At 34.3% G+C, this 20,161-nt stretch overlaps 1 protein-coding gene across 6 annotated transcripts in view; it reads right to left on the reverse strand.

Moving 5' to 3' along the window:
* GPATCH8 (G-patch domain containing 8) overlaps positions 1 to 20,161 on the reverse strand; it is a 78,420-nt gene that overhangs the window by 40,117 nt on the left and 18,142 nt on the right. For 2 of the 6 annotated variants that reach the window (XM_033089188.1, XM_033089189.1), the window contains exons 2-5: positions 18,855 to 18,929; positions 17,829 to 17,863; positions 13,013 to 13,030; positions 10,711 to 10,783 (exon numbers count right to left, since the gene is read on the reverse strand). Coding sequence is in view for 1 of the 6 variants with exons in the window: in XM_033089184.1 (XP_032945075.1) it covers positions 10,711 to 10,783; positions 18,855 to 18,929 (148 nt within the window). In the remaining 5 variants the exon portion in view is untranslated. The remainder of the gene's footprint in view (positions 1 to 10,710; positions 10,784 to 13,012; positions 13,031 to 17,828; positions 17,864 to 18,854; positions 18,930 to 20,161) is intronic. The other 4 variants (XM_033089187.1, XM_033089190.1, XM_033089184.1 and 1 more) reach the window with 2 other exon arrangements.

Raw genomic sequence — 20,161 nt, forward strand, 5'->3', positions numbered from 1 at the left:
TTTTCATCCTGTCCTCCAACCCCCTTCCCAAAATGTGTAACTACTGAGTTTGAAAAGCAATGTTACACAAATACTAAATCCAAGCCAAAAGAATGAATTTAAAGAATAATTTATGCTAGACGTGTCCAAATTAAACATATAGTACAAATCATCTAAGAAAATTAATTTAGCCTAAGCAAAACTGAACAAATTAAATACTGTCAAAATGCTTACTATTTTACTATTATCATCACCTGGAGGAAGGCAATGGCACCTACCGTGTTTCCCCGAAAATTAAGACCTAACTGGAAAATAAGCTCTAGCATGATTTTTCAGGATGACATCCCCTGAACATAAGCCTCAATGTGCCTTTTGCAGCAAAAATTAATATAAGACTCGGCTTTATTTTCAGGGAAACACACTATGTATCTGTACTAAATAGGAAGTATTAAGCCATGGTATGTCAAATTGTAATAGACAAAGTCCACATGGAATGTCAGAGTAAATTCGGAAAGCCACGTAGATTGAAATTACTCAAATATCCCCTTATTTCTTTTGAAGTCTCTGCTAAGAGCCCAGAGATCTTAGGTCATCCCTAGAAATTTTCTTTTCCAGTCTACGGTCTATGATTCCATACAGCTTTGAAAGCACTTTTGTCTCATCTTAGTTCCTATTTATCAAATATTAGTTAACTAGTGAATTTTTATATTTTTAACTATTTCCACCTGATTGGTCTATTCTACTTACAAAGGAATCACTACTGCATTTCTCCAAAAATAAGACCTAGCCAGACAATCAGCTCTAATGCGTCTTTTGGAGCAAACATTAATATAAAACCAGGTATTATATTACATTATATTTTATTTTATTATATTAAATTATGTTATATTACATAAGACCTGGTCTTATAGTAAAATAATACCGGGACTATACTGTACTCCCCAATATTCCCCAATTAAAAAAGAAAAAAGATGCATTAGAGTTGATTGTCCAATTAGGTCTCATCTTTGGGGGAAACACAGTATATACACCCATATTGCTCATTTTTAAAGAACACTCCACTTTCTTGCCTAAGAAATCAGTCTCTGCATAAACCAGTTTCATTTTATTCATACAAATTAACCTAAGGCAAGAAGTCCATATGTAACAAGATAGGAAACAATGTAAATCAGGCCAAGGATGTGATCAAAAAGAAAATTATATAATATTATACTAATTCAGACCAAAACCCACTAATACATTTTGGATGAGTAAAAGAATCAACTGTCAACCCTACTTGGTATAATGAAGGTAATTTTCTTAGAAGCCTATTTTATTCATACAGTCCAAAAGCACATTATTTTGGGAGCTTGCTTAAAATGTTAATTCCTTAAATCCCACCCCAAACCTGCTGAATTGTGGTTGGCAATCTATATTTTTAAGAAGTACCTAAGGTGATTCTGCTGCTCACTAAAGGTTGAGAACCATAAGTCTTAACAGAAAAAGCACTGGAGTAGAAGTCAGAAGACTCATGCTATCAAACAGCTCCTCCAATCTTTAGTGGTTTCATCATGGATAAACACTTAAGTTTCTCAATCTATTAAGTGGCATTATCTCCCACTCTACATATGGGAGAGGAAACTGAGATAGTATATAGAAAACTTATATATACCATCATGTTTAATTCCCCAAACCACCTCTCAATCTTTTAAAATATGGGTATACTGCTATAGCAAGGTCACACGGCTTATTAGCTGCAGAGCTCAAATTTAAACCCAGGTCAAATTTCAAATGAGGTCACAAAGTAGTAACCTATGGGTCAAACATATGTTTTGTTTTGTTTATCCCAGATTATTTTAAACTTTGAGCCAACATTTACCAGTTAGGAAATTTCACACAAAAATCTGGATTTCTGCTTTCTTTTAAAAAGTTCAGAAGCTCTGACAACACCTGAGATTCTATTCCTCCATGGCACACATGAGCAGGAGCTAGCTCTCGCTACTTCCTATCGTCTCACACTTGGTGGGATTTTACTGGATTTGTTACCACCTGGCCCTAACAGGTATTCGAGTTTGCAAATCCTACTCCAAAGTCTATGTTCTTTGCTCCTGCCATCTGAGCTCCCACTGGATTTTCTCTGTAACTCTCATTTGGTAGCTATCTACTTCACAGGTTTGGGAAGATTCAGTGAGAGACAAAAGACTAAATTTAAAGCCAATAAACGACATTTATACATGAAAGAGAATATTATTTTGTTCTCTTTTCTAAATGTATAACCCGTTTTTTCAAATTTTGGCAGCCATTTTTAATAACATTTTTAAAAGTTTTTTTCTTTAATAAAATAGATTTCTTGTAAAACACACTTTTTATTTTATGTTCTTATGTTTACATTTGGTCCTACTTTAAAATACCAGTGCTTCTTATGGAAGAATGAGAGTCCATATATCTACTAACAAAATTGGGTAGACGTGATGTACTTGCTTGCTTCCCAATTCTCACAATCTGAGATCTTTCACTTGTTAAATCATTCAAGAAATAAATTGAAATTCTAAGTGTTCAATTCTCTATTAAGTCCCCACAGTACCTTTAACTTCACAATTAAGATATCATTATACTGCATTACATTTATTTGTTACATTTGTCTCCCTGTTAGATGTGAGCCTCTGTAGGGCAGAAGCTGTATCTTATTCATTCCTGAACTCTTTTAAGACTTAGTACAGATCCGGCACATTCTAAGGATTCAATAAGTGTATGCAGAATAAAAAAACATTTGGAAAATAACAACCGAGATACATGTAAATGCAATTTACGTGTATAATTACGTGATGATAATAACAATTATTATCATTAAGGAGTTTATAATCTAATGAAAGTTAAGAGACACATAAACACAAATTATACAAGGCAGAATATTAAAAATGCCACAGAAGTGAAAGAAAGTATAAGAAAAAATAAGGGAGGAAATTATAGTATGAGATATAAGTTACAGTATTTTCTTTCTCCCTGGAGACCAATTAATTACCAATCATCCCTAAAAATGTGGCTAAGGTTCTTACCACTCAATCTAGCTTCAAGTTTCTAGTGAATATACACAAATTTATATTAATCATGAAGAATATATATGATCACTTCAAGTGCACTAAAAAAATCTCATTCAAAACTATCCATTTTTTTGGCCAGAATAACTACTGTATATTTCAATTCTGTAGTACTTGCATTTCTCACAACCATCTTACCTCTCTAGGACACAGAAGTGAGCCACCATATAGATTTTAGATCCATTATAGCATATTGATTAAAAGCATAGGTTTTGGCACCATTATTCTAACACTTATTTGTTATAAGATCTAGGGCAGAGTATTGTTCAGAATGTCAATTTCCTCATCTGTAAAATAAGAATGATACCTACCACAGAGAACACTCAGTAAACACTTAATAAATGCTAGCTATTACAAAGGATTGACACTAAACCCAGTGAAAAAGGGCTTGCTAGTCAGGCACATGAATAAATTCACTACAATGTGCTTTATAGTTGATTTCTTTTACCGTCCTTCATATTTGTACCTTCCATTCCATTTCTACTGCTATCACTCTATTCTAGGCCCATATCAACTCATACACAGACAACTTTCTCAATGGTTTTCCACCTTCACCTTCAGACATTCTTTGACCAGACTAGTACTGAATTTCTACCACACATGTCCTGGTTGGCATAATTAAAAGAACAATAGATCACAAATCAGAGAATTTGGGATTGGATTTCAGCACTAAGACATTTTGGATACTTAAATCTAAATTTCTTCATCTGTAAAATGAATTTTAGATTAAATTATCTTTAATATTTCTTGCTATAAAGTCTGTGTCTGTTCTCTGATCAAAAACTGCCCCGGCTTACAAAATACAGTTCCAAATTGGAGGCGCCTTAAAGCCTTCCACATTCAGTGTGGTAGTTAACAGCATTGGTTTTGGAGTCAGAAAGACCAAGGTTTGAATTCTGATACTGTCATTTACTGGTTGCTTATTCTTGGTCAACTTATTTACTAAACTTCTCTAAACCTGTTTCTTCTTCTACAAAATGGCAATCACAGTAATCTCACACACTTGTAAGAATTAAATGAGGTATTTGTTAAGTGCTTAGCACTTAATAAACACTCAATAAGTACTAGATATGTGCTTATTTGAACCAATTTCCCATTGCTGCCTTATCGTTATGGTTTCCAAGCTACTCCTAGAGACCCAGAACTCTACTTCAACCAAAACTACTGTGGTTTTCCCCTTGCTTTTATATATTAAGGTTCAAAATTTAAAAATATACATATATATGTATTTTGGGAGGTTCTTATGTTTTAAAAAAAATGTATAAAATCCACTGCCCTGGGCCAACCCGGTGGCTCAGGTGGTTGGAGCACAGTGCTTCTAATGCCAAGATCGCCAGTTCGATTCCCACATGGGCCAGTGAGCTGCGCCAACCCCTACAGCTAAGATTGTGAACAACGGCTCTCGCTGGAGCTGGGCTGCTGTGAGCCGCCGCCAGAGGTTGGCGTGAGCTGCCGTGGGCTGCTGTGTGCAGCCGTGGGCTACTGTGTGCTGCCACGAGTGGCTGGTGGCCAGCGTTGAGTGTCCGTCCGGCAGCCAGTGTGAGCGGCTGGAAGTCGGCGAGAGCTGCCATGAGCTGCTCTGAGCAGCTGACCAATGCCTGGCGACCAACTGCCTCAGCAGGGGGAAGCGCAAGGCTCATAATACCGCATGGGCCAGGGAGCTGTGTCCTACACAACTAGAATGAGAAACAACGGCTTGAAACGGAATGGGGGGGGGTGGGGGAGGCAGCAAAAAGTGGGGGGAATCCACTGCCCTATGGGCATTCTCTGATCCAACCAGTCATGCATACTCTGACAAATGTAATCACCTTGTATTGGGGATGCCTATTATTCCTCCCTCCTTAAGACTTTACTGGGAAGTCTTCCCTAGACATTACTCCTGAGCCCTTATAGTATTTACTCTTAAGGTTTTTCCTCCTTATCTCCTGAAACAAATGGCAAATTTTCCAAAAGTAAGGGCACTATCTTATAATGTTATGTATGCTCTTTATTATGGTCTCTTGAACATAATTAAGTGTTTAACAAATGTGCAACTAATTCCATGTAATTCTTCACCAGTGAGTGTCTCTTTTAAATTAATCTACCTTGATAATGTCCAATCTGCAACTGATTCACTCTATTTTTTCTTAATAAGAAAGGTACTAGAATGTTAAAATAGCCTTTTATACTTACCTATTCTAAATCTTCATTTGAAAAAATTGCCACTTCTTTTCTGCTTATTTTGCCATGAATTTAACATATATTTAATGTCTTCTAATGTATTCTTTAAATGTGACGATCTCTGTACTGAGAAACAAGTAGTCTATATAGCCTCTGAGCACCCATTTTCCTCTCCCCCAATCACTTTCCCTTTCTAGTCTTGCTATAAAACCTAGACCTCTTATTGCAGACTGCCAGTTCTGACTAATTTTGTTTACTAACTTAGCTGCATCTTTTGTTTAAATAACTAAATTCCATTAAGAAGGTCAGAGATTCTATAGAATCTGTATCTTACTAAATTTGATACATGAATTACTAAATTTATGCTTGCCTTTGGCAACTGTATAAATACTGCAAGGCTCATCTAATTAGAAGGAAACAGCCCATTATAGGCTCCTTCCGCTAGACCAGCTCAAAGTACAACTAAGCTACTGTGACAATCCATACCTTTGCGATTTGGGGGAGCTACATTTCTCTTGTCCTCCCTAACCTACTCTTATTTTCAGTTATCAGCTTTTTCTGCCAATTATAATGCCATTAATAAGATGCATCTGAGTTTACCTTTATTAAAATATGAAAAAAGTCTTACAATCAATGAAAATGGTGGACTGTTTCCCATGTTTTGTTATCAGTGATATAATGAATAACCTCAGTCACATACTATTTTGTGTATTTTAATTACAAGTTAAGGATAGATAATTAGAAACAGAATTGCTAAATTCAAGGATACATGCATTTTAATCTTTAAGTAAACCAAATTGTTCTCCACAGTGGTTTACCAGTTTATATTCTCACTGGCTATGATGTAAGTACCTCTTTTCCCAAAATCTGACCAGGCTAATTTTTTTCTCTTCTACCTTTTCTAACCCAACAAGTGAAAAATGGTATCTCATAGTTTAATGCATACCTCTATTATGAGAAGGATTGAGAAGCTTTGCATATGCTTAAAGGTCATTTGCGTTACTTTTCTGTAAAGTGTTCATATCATTTCCCCTTTTCTATTTAAGTTGTCTTTTACATACTGATAAACACATGAAGGAAATTTGTGTATAATAACATTACAGATATTTGCCCAGATTGTTATTTATTTTTACTTTATTTATGATGACATACAGTCAAATTTATTTTTTTTAATGGCTTCTGGGTTTGGGGTTAATAGAAAAGTTTTCCTCATTCCAAGATTATTTTAAAAATAATAATGACCCCATTGTTCATGCCAATGATGTCATGATTTCATTTTTGAACATTTAAATATTTTATTCATCAGGAATATATTTTGGGTATGACAGTGGGGATCCAACTTCTTTTTTCTGGGTTGCTATCCAGTTGTCCCAACATCCCTATTTAGTGGTTGAGGCTCTTTACATATACCATAAGTTAGGCTCAGAAGTGGCAGTACCTGATCAGCTAGAAATTAGCGGCTTAGGGATCCTAAAACTAAAATGCAAATAGCATTAAAAGCACAGATCCGGGAGTCAGATGTCTAGCACTTATTAAGCATATTGGCTACTAATGTTATAAATTCTGGGAAACAGAGAGTAGCAAGACAGTGGCTTCTCTATTTTATGATTTTTATGACACTTATGTTTCTGATTAAGACCTAAAGATGCATTATCTCCAATTCAATTAAAATATCTAAACATACACCATATGATAAAGGTGTCAACAACAATAAGCATTTATAAAGCATTTTACAGTTTTTATAAAGTGATTTCACTTACATTAATTTACTTCATCCTCCTAACTCTGAGAAGATGGGTGGAGATTTTAATTCCCATTTGTTGCTAAGAATAATTCAGTGATGGTAACTTGTCCCTTTACTTACACGGCAGAACCAAACTCAAACCTAGATTTTATTACCCCACAATGCCTTCATACCCTACACCAAGTAGTTTTACACAAAAGTAAATGAGAATCCCTACTCTAAAGGAACTTCAAGCAATTTGTCAAATATTCAGAATGATCACATACTTAACTCAAAGCATGGAAGGAAATATATAAAAGTATAAAACATGGTTTCTGGCCTCAAGAAACCTTCAAAGGTCAATAGTAGTTTAAAAAAGCAAGGCTTGGGAGACTAACTGGGGCAGCTGGATGGCTCAGTTGGTTAGAGCACGCGCTCTGAACAACGGGGTTGCTGGTTTGATTCCCACATGGGATGGTGGGCTGCGCCCCCTGCAACTAAGATTGAAAACGATGACTGGACTTAGAGCTGAGCTGTGCCCTCCACAACTAGACTGAAGGACAACATCTTGGAGCTGATGGGTCCTGGAGAAACACTGTTCCCCAATATTCCCCAATTTAAAAAAAGAAAGAAAAAAAAAAGACTTGGGAGAATAGAAAATAATGCTAAAGGGCAGGAACAATGTCCTTTCTATTTGTCAATGGCTTATGATATTCATAGCCGGTATAGCCAGAATGAATATATTATTAGCTCAATAAATATTTGTTGATTGTCTTATTGATTGAACCTTACAGACAGAATAAGATATGAAATAATATCAGACCCCATTCCTTTGTCTCGGGCTGAACTTTTGTTTGTGACCAAAAAAAAAAAAAAAAATCAGCCAAATCATCAAGTAGCTCTTAGACAAGATAACAAAGGAAGTTTAGGCTCAGTTCCGGGCTACAACTATTACTGACTAAACATGTGGCAGATTTTGAGCTATATTCCATTCCTTTTCAAAGCCACCAGAAAGTTACAAAACAATTTCAAGAACCAAATCCAGTCCAATTGTCACAAAATACAACTATCGTTCACTGCCTCTCTATTTCAAATTAAACACATCCTCTGCTTCTATAATAAGCAATTATCCATAATATTTCTTATCAACAGGCCTTTCTTTGTTTTGTTTCCTTCAGACACTTTGTCAATATATATTTTCTACAGGTCTTTTTTTTTTTTGTTAATACTAGCAATCACTTATCCTCCACACACAATATAAACTCTTATTTTTTAACTTTTGAAATATTTTAATAAATACTAAGGGAGAACAAAAGCTGAATAATAAGGAAAATTCAAGTACAAAAACAAACTCACCTTACAAAGTACAATTTTCTATCCTGCCACAGATAATTTCGTTAGATCTAGTCAGCATGCCCTATGCCCCAATCTATCCTGTGACAAGATATCTGCACTGTAGCCCCAAGAACTGGCACTCTATAGAAACCTTGCATGGGCCAAAATAATTTTAAACATTAACCAAAAAATCCCAAAGAGATCAAGTTTAAATGTTAAAAATGTTAGAGCCCTAAAGTCAAATAAAAAAGGGGAACTGAAAATTGACAGTAACTAGTTAAGTACAAAGAATTTACAAAGCCGTGAGCCTAGAAATTCTATGTGGTGATTAGTCTATGCCATAGTAAGGTGGCATTATCATTTTCCTAGAGCAACAGGGCTTTCTTCAATGATTATTTTATGGCAAAGGTTTGGTACAAGGAATAAAATCTGTCATGAGTTACCTCAATATGCCATAAATGTGGCTAAATTCTAGGTCAAATCGTGTGAGTATTACAGAAAGAATAATATAAGAGAAAGCAGCACAATGCCATTTATAAGACAATTAAACTCAGCCATTAATGTTAGCAATAGAATATGGTTCCATCCTTTTTGAAGGGTGAAGACACTGTACTAGCCATTCAATACAGATGGGCTTTGCACAACAATGTGAATTTAACACTACTAAACTGTACACTTTGAACTGGCTAAAATGGTAATTTTAAGTTGTGTTTTTTTACAATTAAAAAAAAAAAAGATGGGCTTCAAACTTCCCTTGGATTTTAAATGAATAATGGATTTAGAAGTTACTGAGTGCTTATTATATACCTGTTACCATGAGGGTAAAATATGGATAAAAACCCAATTCCTCTTTTCAAGGAGCTCAAAGTTTAAAGAGAACCAAAATTCTAAAGTATTCTGCAGATTCTAGTTGTTCTGATGCTTACAATGAAAAATTCTGTGATTCAAACAGATTTGCTAGCCCTGTAGAAATGCCCCCAAATTCTACTACTCTCTTGTGTGCCTGAACTAAGAGGGTAACAACTCACAATGCTCCCAGGCATCTCTGAATAGAAAAAGATGTTTCAAATAGCTGAGGAAGACCAAATCCAGTCTTCAGACTTTCTTTTGAGCAATCACCTCCATTCAATTCAACCCAACACTTGTAATCAAACCACTAAGAGAAATTCTGTCAAGAAGTCATTTCTATTTCAGTCCTGATTACCCTCTCTCAGACTATTACAAAAATCCATAGTCTATGCCATACAAATGGCTCTTTATTGTATTTTTTGAGTTGTTTGCAATGAGTTCTTGTGCCACTGGGAAAACAAGTTTAATGATAACCAAATCTTTCTGTCTCCCCCCAAAATAGGTTAATGCTTACTAATAGATATTAATTTGAAATATATTTATTAACATCTCCTTAGTGTCACCACTGAGTAGAAATTGTAGAAGTATAACTTAAAAAGAAAGTTTTAAAGGCTGAAATGTCCTGCTTCATGCCCTGTCCTCTTATATCCCTTAACAGATACACACACCTGAAATTAAGACTTCCCATTCAAATTATGGAAATCCATTTCAAAAATGCAAATAGTCAACAGTAGCACACCTCTCCCCAAAGATCCCTTTAAACAATGAGGTCCTCTATGACCTGATGTAAAAGTACAATGATTCTCATCATTTCTAGGGTAGTGTTCACATCTGCAAAGAATGAGTAGCTCTTGAATGTGAGGGAGCTAAAAAGTGAATGGAGTTGATTGGTTTCCAACTAGGAAGAACTTGGAAGCAGAAATAATTAGCATTTTGTTTTTATCCAAATGATTAGTATAAAGGGAAAAATTTATGCAATGGAAACTTTAAGCCATACATTTTCCACCCCATGACCTGAACCTGAGAAATGGCTTCTCTGCTCAGAGCCACAGGAAACCTCTGCTTCCATTTTATGTTTCATATGGGTTAATTTTTCTCTCTACAACTACATGGATTCTGATCGCAGAGAAAAAGAGCCAAGGCAATAACCAGCTTCAAGGAGAATTGGGGGCGGGGAGAGTTAAACTCTGCTACTGAATGGTTACCTTTATAATACCAAAGCCACAGTACATCACTAAATGATACAAAGCACACCCTGATACTATGTATTTTTTTACTCCATCTACACATCACCTTCACCAAAAAAATTTAGAACAGGTTGAGCCATACACAATATGTTTGATTAGAAAGTATTCATGACACAGCAGCTTACTCTTACAAATTATTAGCTTAATAGTAAGTTAAAATACAGTTATAGGAAAAACAAGACTGCCCTGGAGTAGGTGGGGAGAAGGGGGAAAAGAACCCAAACACTTCTTTTAAAAGACAACAAATACATTCAGGCACAAGATCTGCATCAGAAACATTGTTTTCTTTCTTTCTTTCTTTCTTTCTTTCTTTCTTGTTTGATACATTTAAAAAACTTACCTTGAAGAGATTTTCCCAATCCCTGGCCCAGCTTCCACCCATGTTTCTGGAGTAAGCGATGTCCAATATTATCCTGACAGACAGAACAGAGAGACAAACCAAAAATATTCCAATAATATATTCTTCCCTTCCTAGTGACATTTAAAACAGGTGATGAGCAAGAGATAATTCTACATATATGCATGCAAAAAAGGTGCTAATAGTAGGGTAAATGTGCCCAACAAAAGGGGCATTCATGTAAAAGAAATGCTGACTAGTATTTTATATGGAACATAGGGAGTCAGGGTCCTTTCTGATGGTGTGCTGGGCAACTTTTGTACATAACATTTTAAAAAGGAGAAAAAGGGGAAGGGGAAAAGAGGGAAGAATACATTTATGAAGTTTAAAACTAACATTAAAAAAGGCATAAAATCAAGGTACTTAATACAATCATATCCACCACCTAGACAGCACCACTTTAAGATTTTTTTAAAGAAAATCTACGTTGTGTTTAGTTATTTTTTTTGTGTCAGGCTTTCATGATACAAAGTAAGTTGTAAGTGTAAGACTGCCCCACCACTAGAAATGAAAACACAATCAGAGCAAAATCCAGGCTAGACTTGATTGGTTTTTATATATATATATATAAAAAAATATAAATATTTAACTAGCATGCAGCCAATATTAAACTGAAAAAACAGTGAGGTTAGTAAAACAAGAAATTAAATTGATTAAACAGAAAAATAAAATGAGCTCAAGCACAGACTGAGTGATGCATTTCAACATGTAATCTAACAAAAATGCTAAAATGTTAGAATGAAACAGGCCTAGCAATAAGTTAACAGTAAAGAACCATTAGTGCATGTAGGGGGAAAAAAACCAATAAACATAATGTCTCATCTTCCTAGGAGCACACTAGAAAAGATACTTCAATGTAAATTGTATGAAAAGACACCAGAAACAACAATTAAATGTCAGCTTTTGTGTATGGATTCAAGATCTTAGAAACCTCTGCAGACCTTTGTCCAATTCTTTGCTTTTTAGAAATACTGTCCAGTACGGAGACAACACTAAATAACCATTAACTGTATCAGATAAAATGACACTACTCATCCAAAGGAAGACATTTAAAAATTATAAACACAAAGTGTTCTATAGGTATTAAAGTGTAATTTGTATTATTAAGCTGGTATCACCATTTGAAAATAATCTCTTAGTTCCTGAAATCAATTTATAAAGCTAACAAAACCATAAATCTCTGTATTGAAATTAAACATCTCATATTAAACTGCTTTTTATCTTCTAGCTCCATATCAATGATAAAATACTCTTTGGAGTTATAGAGGAAAGAAAAAAATTATTTTACTGTTATCTTCTTTGACATAAGTAAGTTAGAAGAGGAAGATTAAGCCTCTCTCTTCGATGCTGTTTTTAAAAAACAAACAAACAAACAAAGGACAATTTCCTTCTACAAGTTTATGACAGCATGCAAACTGGAAAACTGGGCTGAGCAGCTGATTATTTCATTGATGGAGGGGGGAGATGAGGATACTTTTTTAAAAACAAAAATAAGGCAAAAGATAATGAAAAACTTTTTTCTAAAACAAAGGACACTACTGTTTTAAACATATATATACAAAATCATTACGGTGTACAAAGGTCACTAGAAATTATTTTTTGCTAGGAATTGAAAGAATTAGAAAATGCTAAGGTTATATGTAATCCCAGGTGATGACTTCCACATTATTAAACATCATAAATACTTAACCCAACAATGTTGCCTCTTCTTCCCTTCTCTCCTTCCAAATGAACTGTCAGCAAAAGCATCCCCTTAACCAGTACTGAGTACCTAAGTATTTATAAATAACCTTACTGAAAAAAATAAAAAATAAAAATCTCAATACAAGTAATGTTAGCAGAAAATGAAAAGGTAAAGAGGCCTTTATTATACTATGAAAATGAACTTACCTGTACATAAAATCCTTATTTTATATCATAACTCCTACAACTGAGTAACTATGGAAAGGACAAAGATAGCAGAATAACTCTAAGATTATATGATTGATTAAATTATTGTTTAACCTTTTAATAGACTAATGTTATAACTATACTTGGCACAGAGATTTAGGGTATTAAACCATGCTGACAAAAATTGCTGCCCCTCTTTTTCTTTTTTTAAAGAAAACTGAGTCTTTGGCTAAGTGGAGATGAGACATTATGCTGACTGTGTTATATTATGAATGCACTAAAATAAACAGACAGATGAAGCAGTATGCTATTTCCAAAAGCAGTGCAAGTGGAGTGAAAGCATTTCCATACGAACCTGGCTTTAAAAACTGGGCTGTCAAAAGAACAGTTAAATGTAACACAAAGTAAGAAACTGTCCATTCACTAATGGTCGTTTTTTTTTTTTTTTTTTGTCTTGTTTTCAATTCACTGCTTGCAATTAATGTATTTATTAAAGAGTGAAAGCATAAGTAAATTCACGAGTCAAGACCAGCTGAGAGGTTCAAGAGCAGCGTGTTGTGGCTGACGACAGTGAAAGGAAAAGCAGATGTTAGAGGGAAAGGGAGAAAAAAAGAAAAATTTAGGGTGATACACATTAGCACCACTTTTACAAAACCACTCAAGATGGCTGTCACCGTCTCAGAAAAGCTACTGACACGAAATGGCAGTGGCACTTCTCTTCTAAAACTTGAGGTGAAAACTGTTCTTTAATTAAATCTACGTTACCAAGTATGAACAGGGAATGAAATGTCAGGAACTATGTTAAAATTATTAACACACGCTACTCTTTGTCCTTGTGATTGTAACAAAGGCAACAGAAACAAGAGACAGATATCCCAGAACGTCTTCCCCTCACCAATCTCCTCGATTACGTGAATGACTAATACAGAAAATCTGGACCTTGCCTAGCATTCCAGACTACCTGCTTTTGGAGGAAAAAAGGCAGCTCTGTGACTCTGCAGAAAGGGCTAGCATTCAGTATGGTCCCTTTTCCTACCAAAAAAAGAAAAAAAAAAAGTTTTATAAACACTCATCAAAAGTCCAGTGGGTTTAAGGATGACGGGTAACACAAGAAACGCACACCAAACTACCTGATGACAAAGGAAGACAAAGCAGGCTTGTCTACCTCTGAAATGACCAAAACGTTCATTGAACTTTCGTTGTGAAAGAACAAGAGACCCAATGGCCAGTCTGTGGAAGTAATTAATCTACTCCCTCTGTTTAGGGTTGTGATTTTGCCAATTATTCCCATGGATGTTATTTATAACCGTAAGGAGTAAGCAAGCAGTTTATTGCCCAAACAGGCAATCTAGATATAACAAGGGCAATGAGGAGTACCTTTACTTCTAACAATTTACTATTTCAGTCATTATAATAGTGACTAAAATCTTTTAGTTTTTCTATTTTTAAATAAAATATATAATTTGGGGTCTAATTATAATCTCATAGAACCAAAAATAAATAGGACATTTTTTCTTTTTTAAGTCTGGTTTATGACTAACAAAGGGGCACGACAGCCTAACAGCCTGTTTATAATTTAAATGCACAATGAAGAACTGCAGGGAAATACTAATTTTAAAATAATCAATAAAGCAACTGAACTTTGTTCATGGGAGGTAGGCAAAAAGCTGGTTTTCCACGATTCATAAAGAGTTCTCATAACCTAGTTGTTATTCTCTCTGATCAAGACTCCAAAATGGTGGCAGTGTGGCATTTTCTTTGGTTAGGCATAAAGTTCTTAATTCTGGTTAAACCATGAAGCTGAGATGAACCCAAACTTTTTAAACCTAGATTACCTCAGCTGGCTTTTACTCCTCCCTCCCCCATTTCTAAACTTAAATGTATAATAAAAATGCTACATCTTTATCCTTTGTTCCCCTCTATTACATGTGTGAGGATATCATTTTTAAGTAAGAGCTTTGAAAGCAAGAAAAGTATAGTATAAACAACTATCAATATGCTGAAAACACAATACCAGCAAAAAAACCACAAAAACCCAAAACATTACTGTTTCAGTCATTCCTCAACATTTCTATTTATTAAGTATCAAGTAGAAAACTTTCCCTGGAACTGTTCTCTGCTCCATAAAGCTGTGTATCATTTACAGTAACAATGATCACTTTGACAGCAGCACCACCAATCTGTATAATGGGAGTCTGCCAAAATACAGATAAAAAAACTTATATGAGGCTCATTCAAAGTTTTTATAGCAGAAAATAGAATATCAATCATGCCTCAAGAAAAACTATCCTACAATTATGTCAAGGACTGGATGAATATTAATTCCACATTGAGTATTTTTTTAGTTGACAGCCACATTCAATTTATACCATTTAGCTCAGAGTCAACAGTGACAAAAATGGTTAAGTCTCTTGAGTGGATTGTAAGCTTTGCTGATTGTGTATTATAGACTCTATAAGCAAAAACCAAATGCTACTAAGGTGAACCCATGCAAACAAGTTGTAAAAATTCCCCAAACGAAAAATCTATAGCTTACTACAGATGACACAATGAAGACTAGAGAGAAAAGCCATATAGTAATGCTACACCATTCAGCTCCAAGAAGCACATTATTTATAGTGCAGTCCACATATGGTCACTGCTAAATGTCAAATCAGCAGTCTTACAGAGTTACAGTTTGGAACTAGTGGAGTCCACAGATCTAAACAGATATGTAACAGGACAAAACCCAATTACACATATACTTCTAAATCTCTAGATGAGCAAAGTAAACATCAGCCACAAGAGTTTGAAAACTTACATTAATTTTTAAAACCTGCTCAGTCAACCTGACAACTATAAAGATTGGATTTTAATCAGTCAGGTACAACAAAGACCAACTAATGATTGATGGGTAGTTTTACTTCCAACTGCAACAATGACAGCATATTTTAAGTTTATGATGCAGGCATTTAGCCTTATGTATGGCTTATAATCACTCTCCTGCCTAATTTCTCATCTTCTTTCTATGGTAAAGGTCATAAAGGACCACATATCCTAAATTACATCAACCGCTTCTTGCAACTATGGTGGAATCCTTGACTGAGCTACCTATGGCTTTAGATTAAGTTTTATTTACTTTTTAAATATTTTATCTTTAAGTATGTGGAGGTCATAATTATTATAGCTGGGATCTAAAAATCTCATAAAGCAATAACCTAAAATTCAAGTTCTAAAAAGCTTTTTGTAATAAAGGTAAAATGTTAACATTTTCTCTTTAATTCATATAATCAAGTTGTGTAGTGATTCTTTCACAGTTTTCTTAGAATGGTGTTTTATTCTTAACCAGAAATTTTACTGAAAGGTATCTGGTTGGTTGAAATAAAGTGGGGGAAATTAAACTTTATACTAAAGGTTATGAAATACTTTACAAATGCTAGATTTTGACGTGTTTTCAGTATTTCCTCACTGAAACTGAAATACCTGTGTCATCTCACTAACAAATCTAAGCTTTGGAAGTTTACTAAAAGCATAATGCATTACTGCATCTTTGTATCTCATTTCCCATCTTGCTGGTTTGCAACAAATTTACCCTATTACAAAACATAAAGACCTTAATCCTATACTCACAATAACCCTTCACACAGGCATATTCTTGGCACAAACCTGTGCAGAGACTTCCACGGTTACCAGCTGCTGCAGATTACCTTTGTTAAAAAAAAAAATGACTAGACCTTTAGCTCCTGCAATGATCTGTAGACTCCCAAAGCTGCATATTTCCAGCCACTTTTGAGTTGCATGCTGTAGCAAAACAGTCAGCACCTCTCAATAGATATTGCTGCAGAGAAAGATTTTAATTCAGCAGAGACTCTTTCTGTGTGTTAGAAGCAACCATTTCCCCCTAAGACCAAGACAGCTCAATATAGCCAGTCAGTCATATAACTAATATATACTTATTTGGTGGGCATTCCTTAGGTTATAAAGCACTTCTTTTTTGGCGAGCAAGGGGGTAACCACACTGTCTACATTAATGCCAATCATTTTAGGAGTTTCTTTAAAAACTTCAAATTTATCCCCAAATGATTTGGTAACAGAAATAAAATCCCTCCTATATTATGTGTCACACTTCTAACATAATATAGACTAAGAAGCTCCTCTTCCTCACACCTAAATTACCACAACACAAATAATGCACATATTTATGTATTTCGGGAGTGAATTTATATTAGAAGTATAATTTATTAATATATATGTCTGAATATACACTTATTTATTAAAAATTAAATATCCAGTCTGAGTGCTGTATCATTTGCTATTTTTAAGTGGAGAAGACATTATTTGATAAATAAGGTATATATCAATTCCACTCCTACTAACTGATATTACTCAACAATAATTATTCAGTCAGACTGTCTTCTGATTGTGTTCTCCCTATAATATGTGCTGAAAAAATCCTGGACAGTGTGAGAGGGAAAAGCAATAGTCTCACATGCCAAAGGAATGAATGTTCTAAAAACCTTAAAACGCAGCCATAAAGAAGGCTTAAAAAATGTTAAATATCATTTAATTTAGTGCTTTTTAAAAGTCTTTCTTGAGTATAGTGATAATGAATACTGGGCTGCAAATTTAGTCTAATTAAATTTCCTGCATCTATTGAGTCAGAGTACCGACAGAATCATAGCTTGTATAAGAATATTAACCAACTGTGTACCTTGTAGAATATGGTACTTGGGTCTTGCTTCTGACAACTGTCTGTTCTTAAACTCTGACCCAAAGAAACATTTAAATTACAATAGAAAAATGAAATTATTTTTCAAGTACAAAATACTAATCTAGCTAGCCTACAGATTTCATTATAAAATTCTGCCTTGTGACAGTTCCCGAGATGATACAGAACAAGGCAAAAACTTCATTGATTTTTAACTGAGCAAAGTGGGCTTGGCATTTTATCCTTAAGTCAAAACACAAGACTGAGCTTTCAATACATCAGATGGGAATTCTCCCTCTGCAGCATTATCACATGCGTCATCAATTACTGCCATGCCTAAGTCTAGCATCATGCCAGCACATTAAGACAGAAGGTACTATATGCAGTGTTCACTGGACCAGAAGAACAGAAATAAGAAGGGGAGGTGGGGGAGAAAGAAACCCTAGAGAAGAAATTAAAAAAAGGCAGACCGTGCAATACAAACCAGATCATGGCTGCTTAGCTAATATGGGCCAACTGCTGTGGAAGAAAAATGTCGAACACCCCAAGTTGTGTAAATTTCTGTAAACATCTAAACACACACACAAACACACAACACCAACCTAATTAGGAACATAAATATATGTTGATCCTTTACTATGTTACAGTTTTGAAAATAAAAGTTAAAGTTAAAATATCTGTGCTCTAAATTGCCTTATTTTCCTGAAGGAGGAGAAGCAGCTAGTGTTTCTTAAAGGGAAAAGGGGACGTCTTAACTGTTATAAAGATTAAGATTCCCTTTGATCATTTTTCACTCGAGTGGAAATAATTCACTGAAACCCTTACGTACACTTAAGCACAAATATTAAATACTGACGATACTGACAAGTTTAGACATTTTTAACAATGGACTCTGCAACTTGAAAATAAAGGGCTTCTCAAAATAAAAACAATGTTCAAAAATTAAGATTAAAAAAAATTAAGTCAGGAAAATAAATCTCCTTGTTCTACTGATTTGTATCAATATCCAAAACTAAGCTGTGTAAAGAGATAGAATCAACTTTTAACAAAACCCAGACATCTCTTAAGTTACAGAAACCAAATTTATCATATTTCACAAGAGTCTGGTAAATGAAGTGTATAGTCCTTAACTATTCCTAATGGAACGTTACATGATTGTCTTGCCTAAAAAAGGTGAATCTTTTAAAGGATCAAAATACATTTTACTCCTTTGTTCAATTTACAAAAACACTAAACTTTTAACTTGCTATCTTTAATAGAACATCAGTATGGGCCAAAATGGTATTTTTCCATGAAAATTCTAAATTGTTCCTAGATTTTTCAGATTGATATCCCAACATATTAAATATTAGATTACATCCCAAACTATTTGATTACTGTCAGGCATGCAAGAAAACAGCTCTAAACTGTACTATGTTATTAATAAGTTTAACTTCATTCACATCAAATGTCACACGAACGCTACCTAACTAACTAGCTCTGACCCAAAATTAAGCACTGATCATCTTACCGATTCAATAGGCTTGTCAAGTGATGCTTGTTCGATTTCCAAATGTCCCTCTTCATACTGATCAAAGTGATTACCCTGAAAAAAATAAGACTATAGTTATTTTTTCAAAAGAAATACCAAAATTACTAATAACCTAATCAAACTAGGGGTTATTTTTAACTTTTCATTCTTTTATAGTAAGTAGACAATCAAACTGTGCCACAAATTCAGCCTTTTTAGAAATCTAAAACAATTAGAAGTCTAGGTCTAGTAATATGAACTCTACTTCCTATGACTAGCATTGAAATTGCTAACTAAAATATTACCAACCATTTGGGTTTTCAACTTTCTTAGACTGACTATATTAGGAAGACTCTTAAAAACAAAGGGCGTATTGTTTTACTTTTCATAAACAATCCTGTACCAAAGAAAATAAGTTATAGTAATAGGAGAATGCAAATTAAATTTATATAATACTGTACAATGTTGGTAACATTGCTTTTAACTAAAACTGCTAAAACATTCAACTTTAAATTATCAAGAACTAACTCCTAAATTTCAAGGAATTCAAAAACACAATCTCTTGACACAATATCCCAAATGCAGCTATTCCTCAAATGATCTGCCAAGAGAGATAAACATGCCTGTATAATGCCATATTTGACCATAATCAGGCAAGCTGTCACTGCAACTAGAATGTTCTCTATCATGGTTTTCTCTTATCTCTCTTCTCCATTAGAAAGAAGAGCTAGTAATTTGGCTTTAAATCAGAGTATCAATTTTTCTGGTTCCCTTCTTGTTACAAAGAAGAAGGCATGAGGATTTGTGAGTCCTGAATTGACCTAAGTGAAAAGACTAAAGACTTCAGTCTAGCCTAAACTAATTCAGTTTGTGGGATGCTAGACAACTTGATTGTTAATCTAACAAAAAGATACTTTGTTTTCTCAAGGTAAACTTTTAGTTGAATAAAAAAAACTTAACAATAGAGAGCTAATATAATTTGCTACACTGTATCGTAAGTACATGTTTACTGTTTCTCTGACCAGACTGCAAAGTCATCAAGGACAAGAACTGAGTCTTGTTTACCTCTTACAACCCTAAAACTTTAATATGGTAGCTGAATAATTAGGGTCTAAAATTGTGTGGTAGTGAGGAGAGAGTACCGGAACTAGATAGTGGAGGTGATAAAGGTCATGAAACATTATCAATGTACTTAATGCCACTGAACTGTACACTTTAAAATAGTTAAAATGGTAAATTTCGTGTTATGTATATTTTACCGCTATAAAAATAATAAAAATATTAAAAATAAAACTGTATGGTAGTCT

Source organism: Rhinolophus ferrumequinum, chromosome 21, assembly GCF_004115265.2.
Source record: "Rhinolophus ferrumequinum isolate MPI-CBG mRhiFer1 chromosome 21, mRhiFer1_v1.p, whole genome shotgun sequence".
NCBI lineage: Eukaryota > Metazoa > Chordata > Mammalia > Chiroptera > Rhinolophidae > Rhinolophus > Rhinolophus ferrumequinum.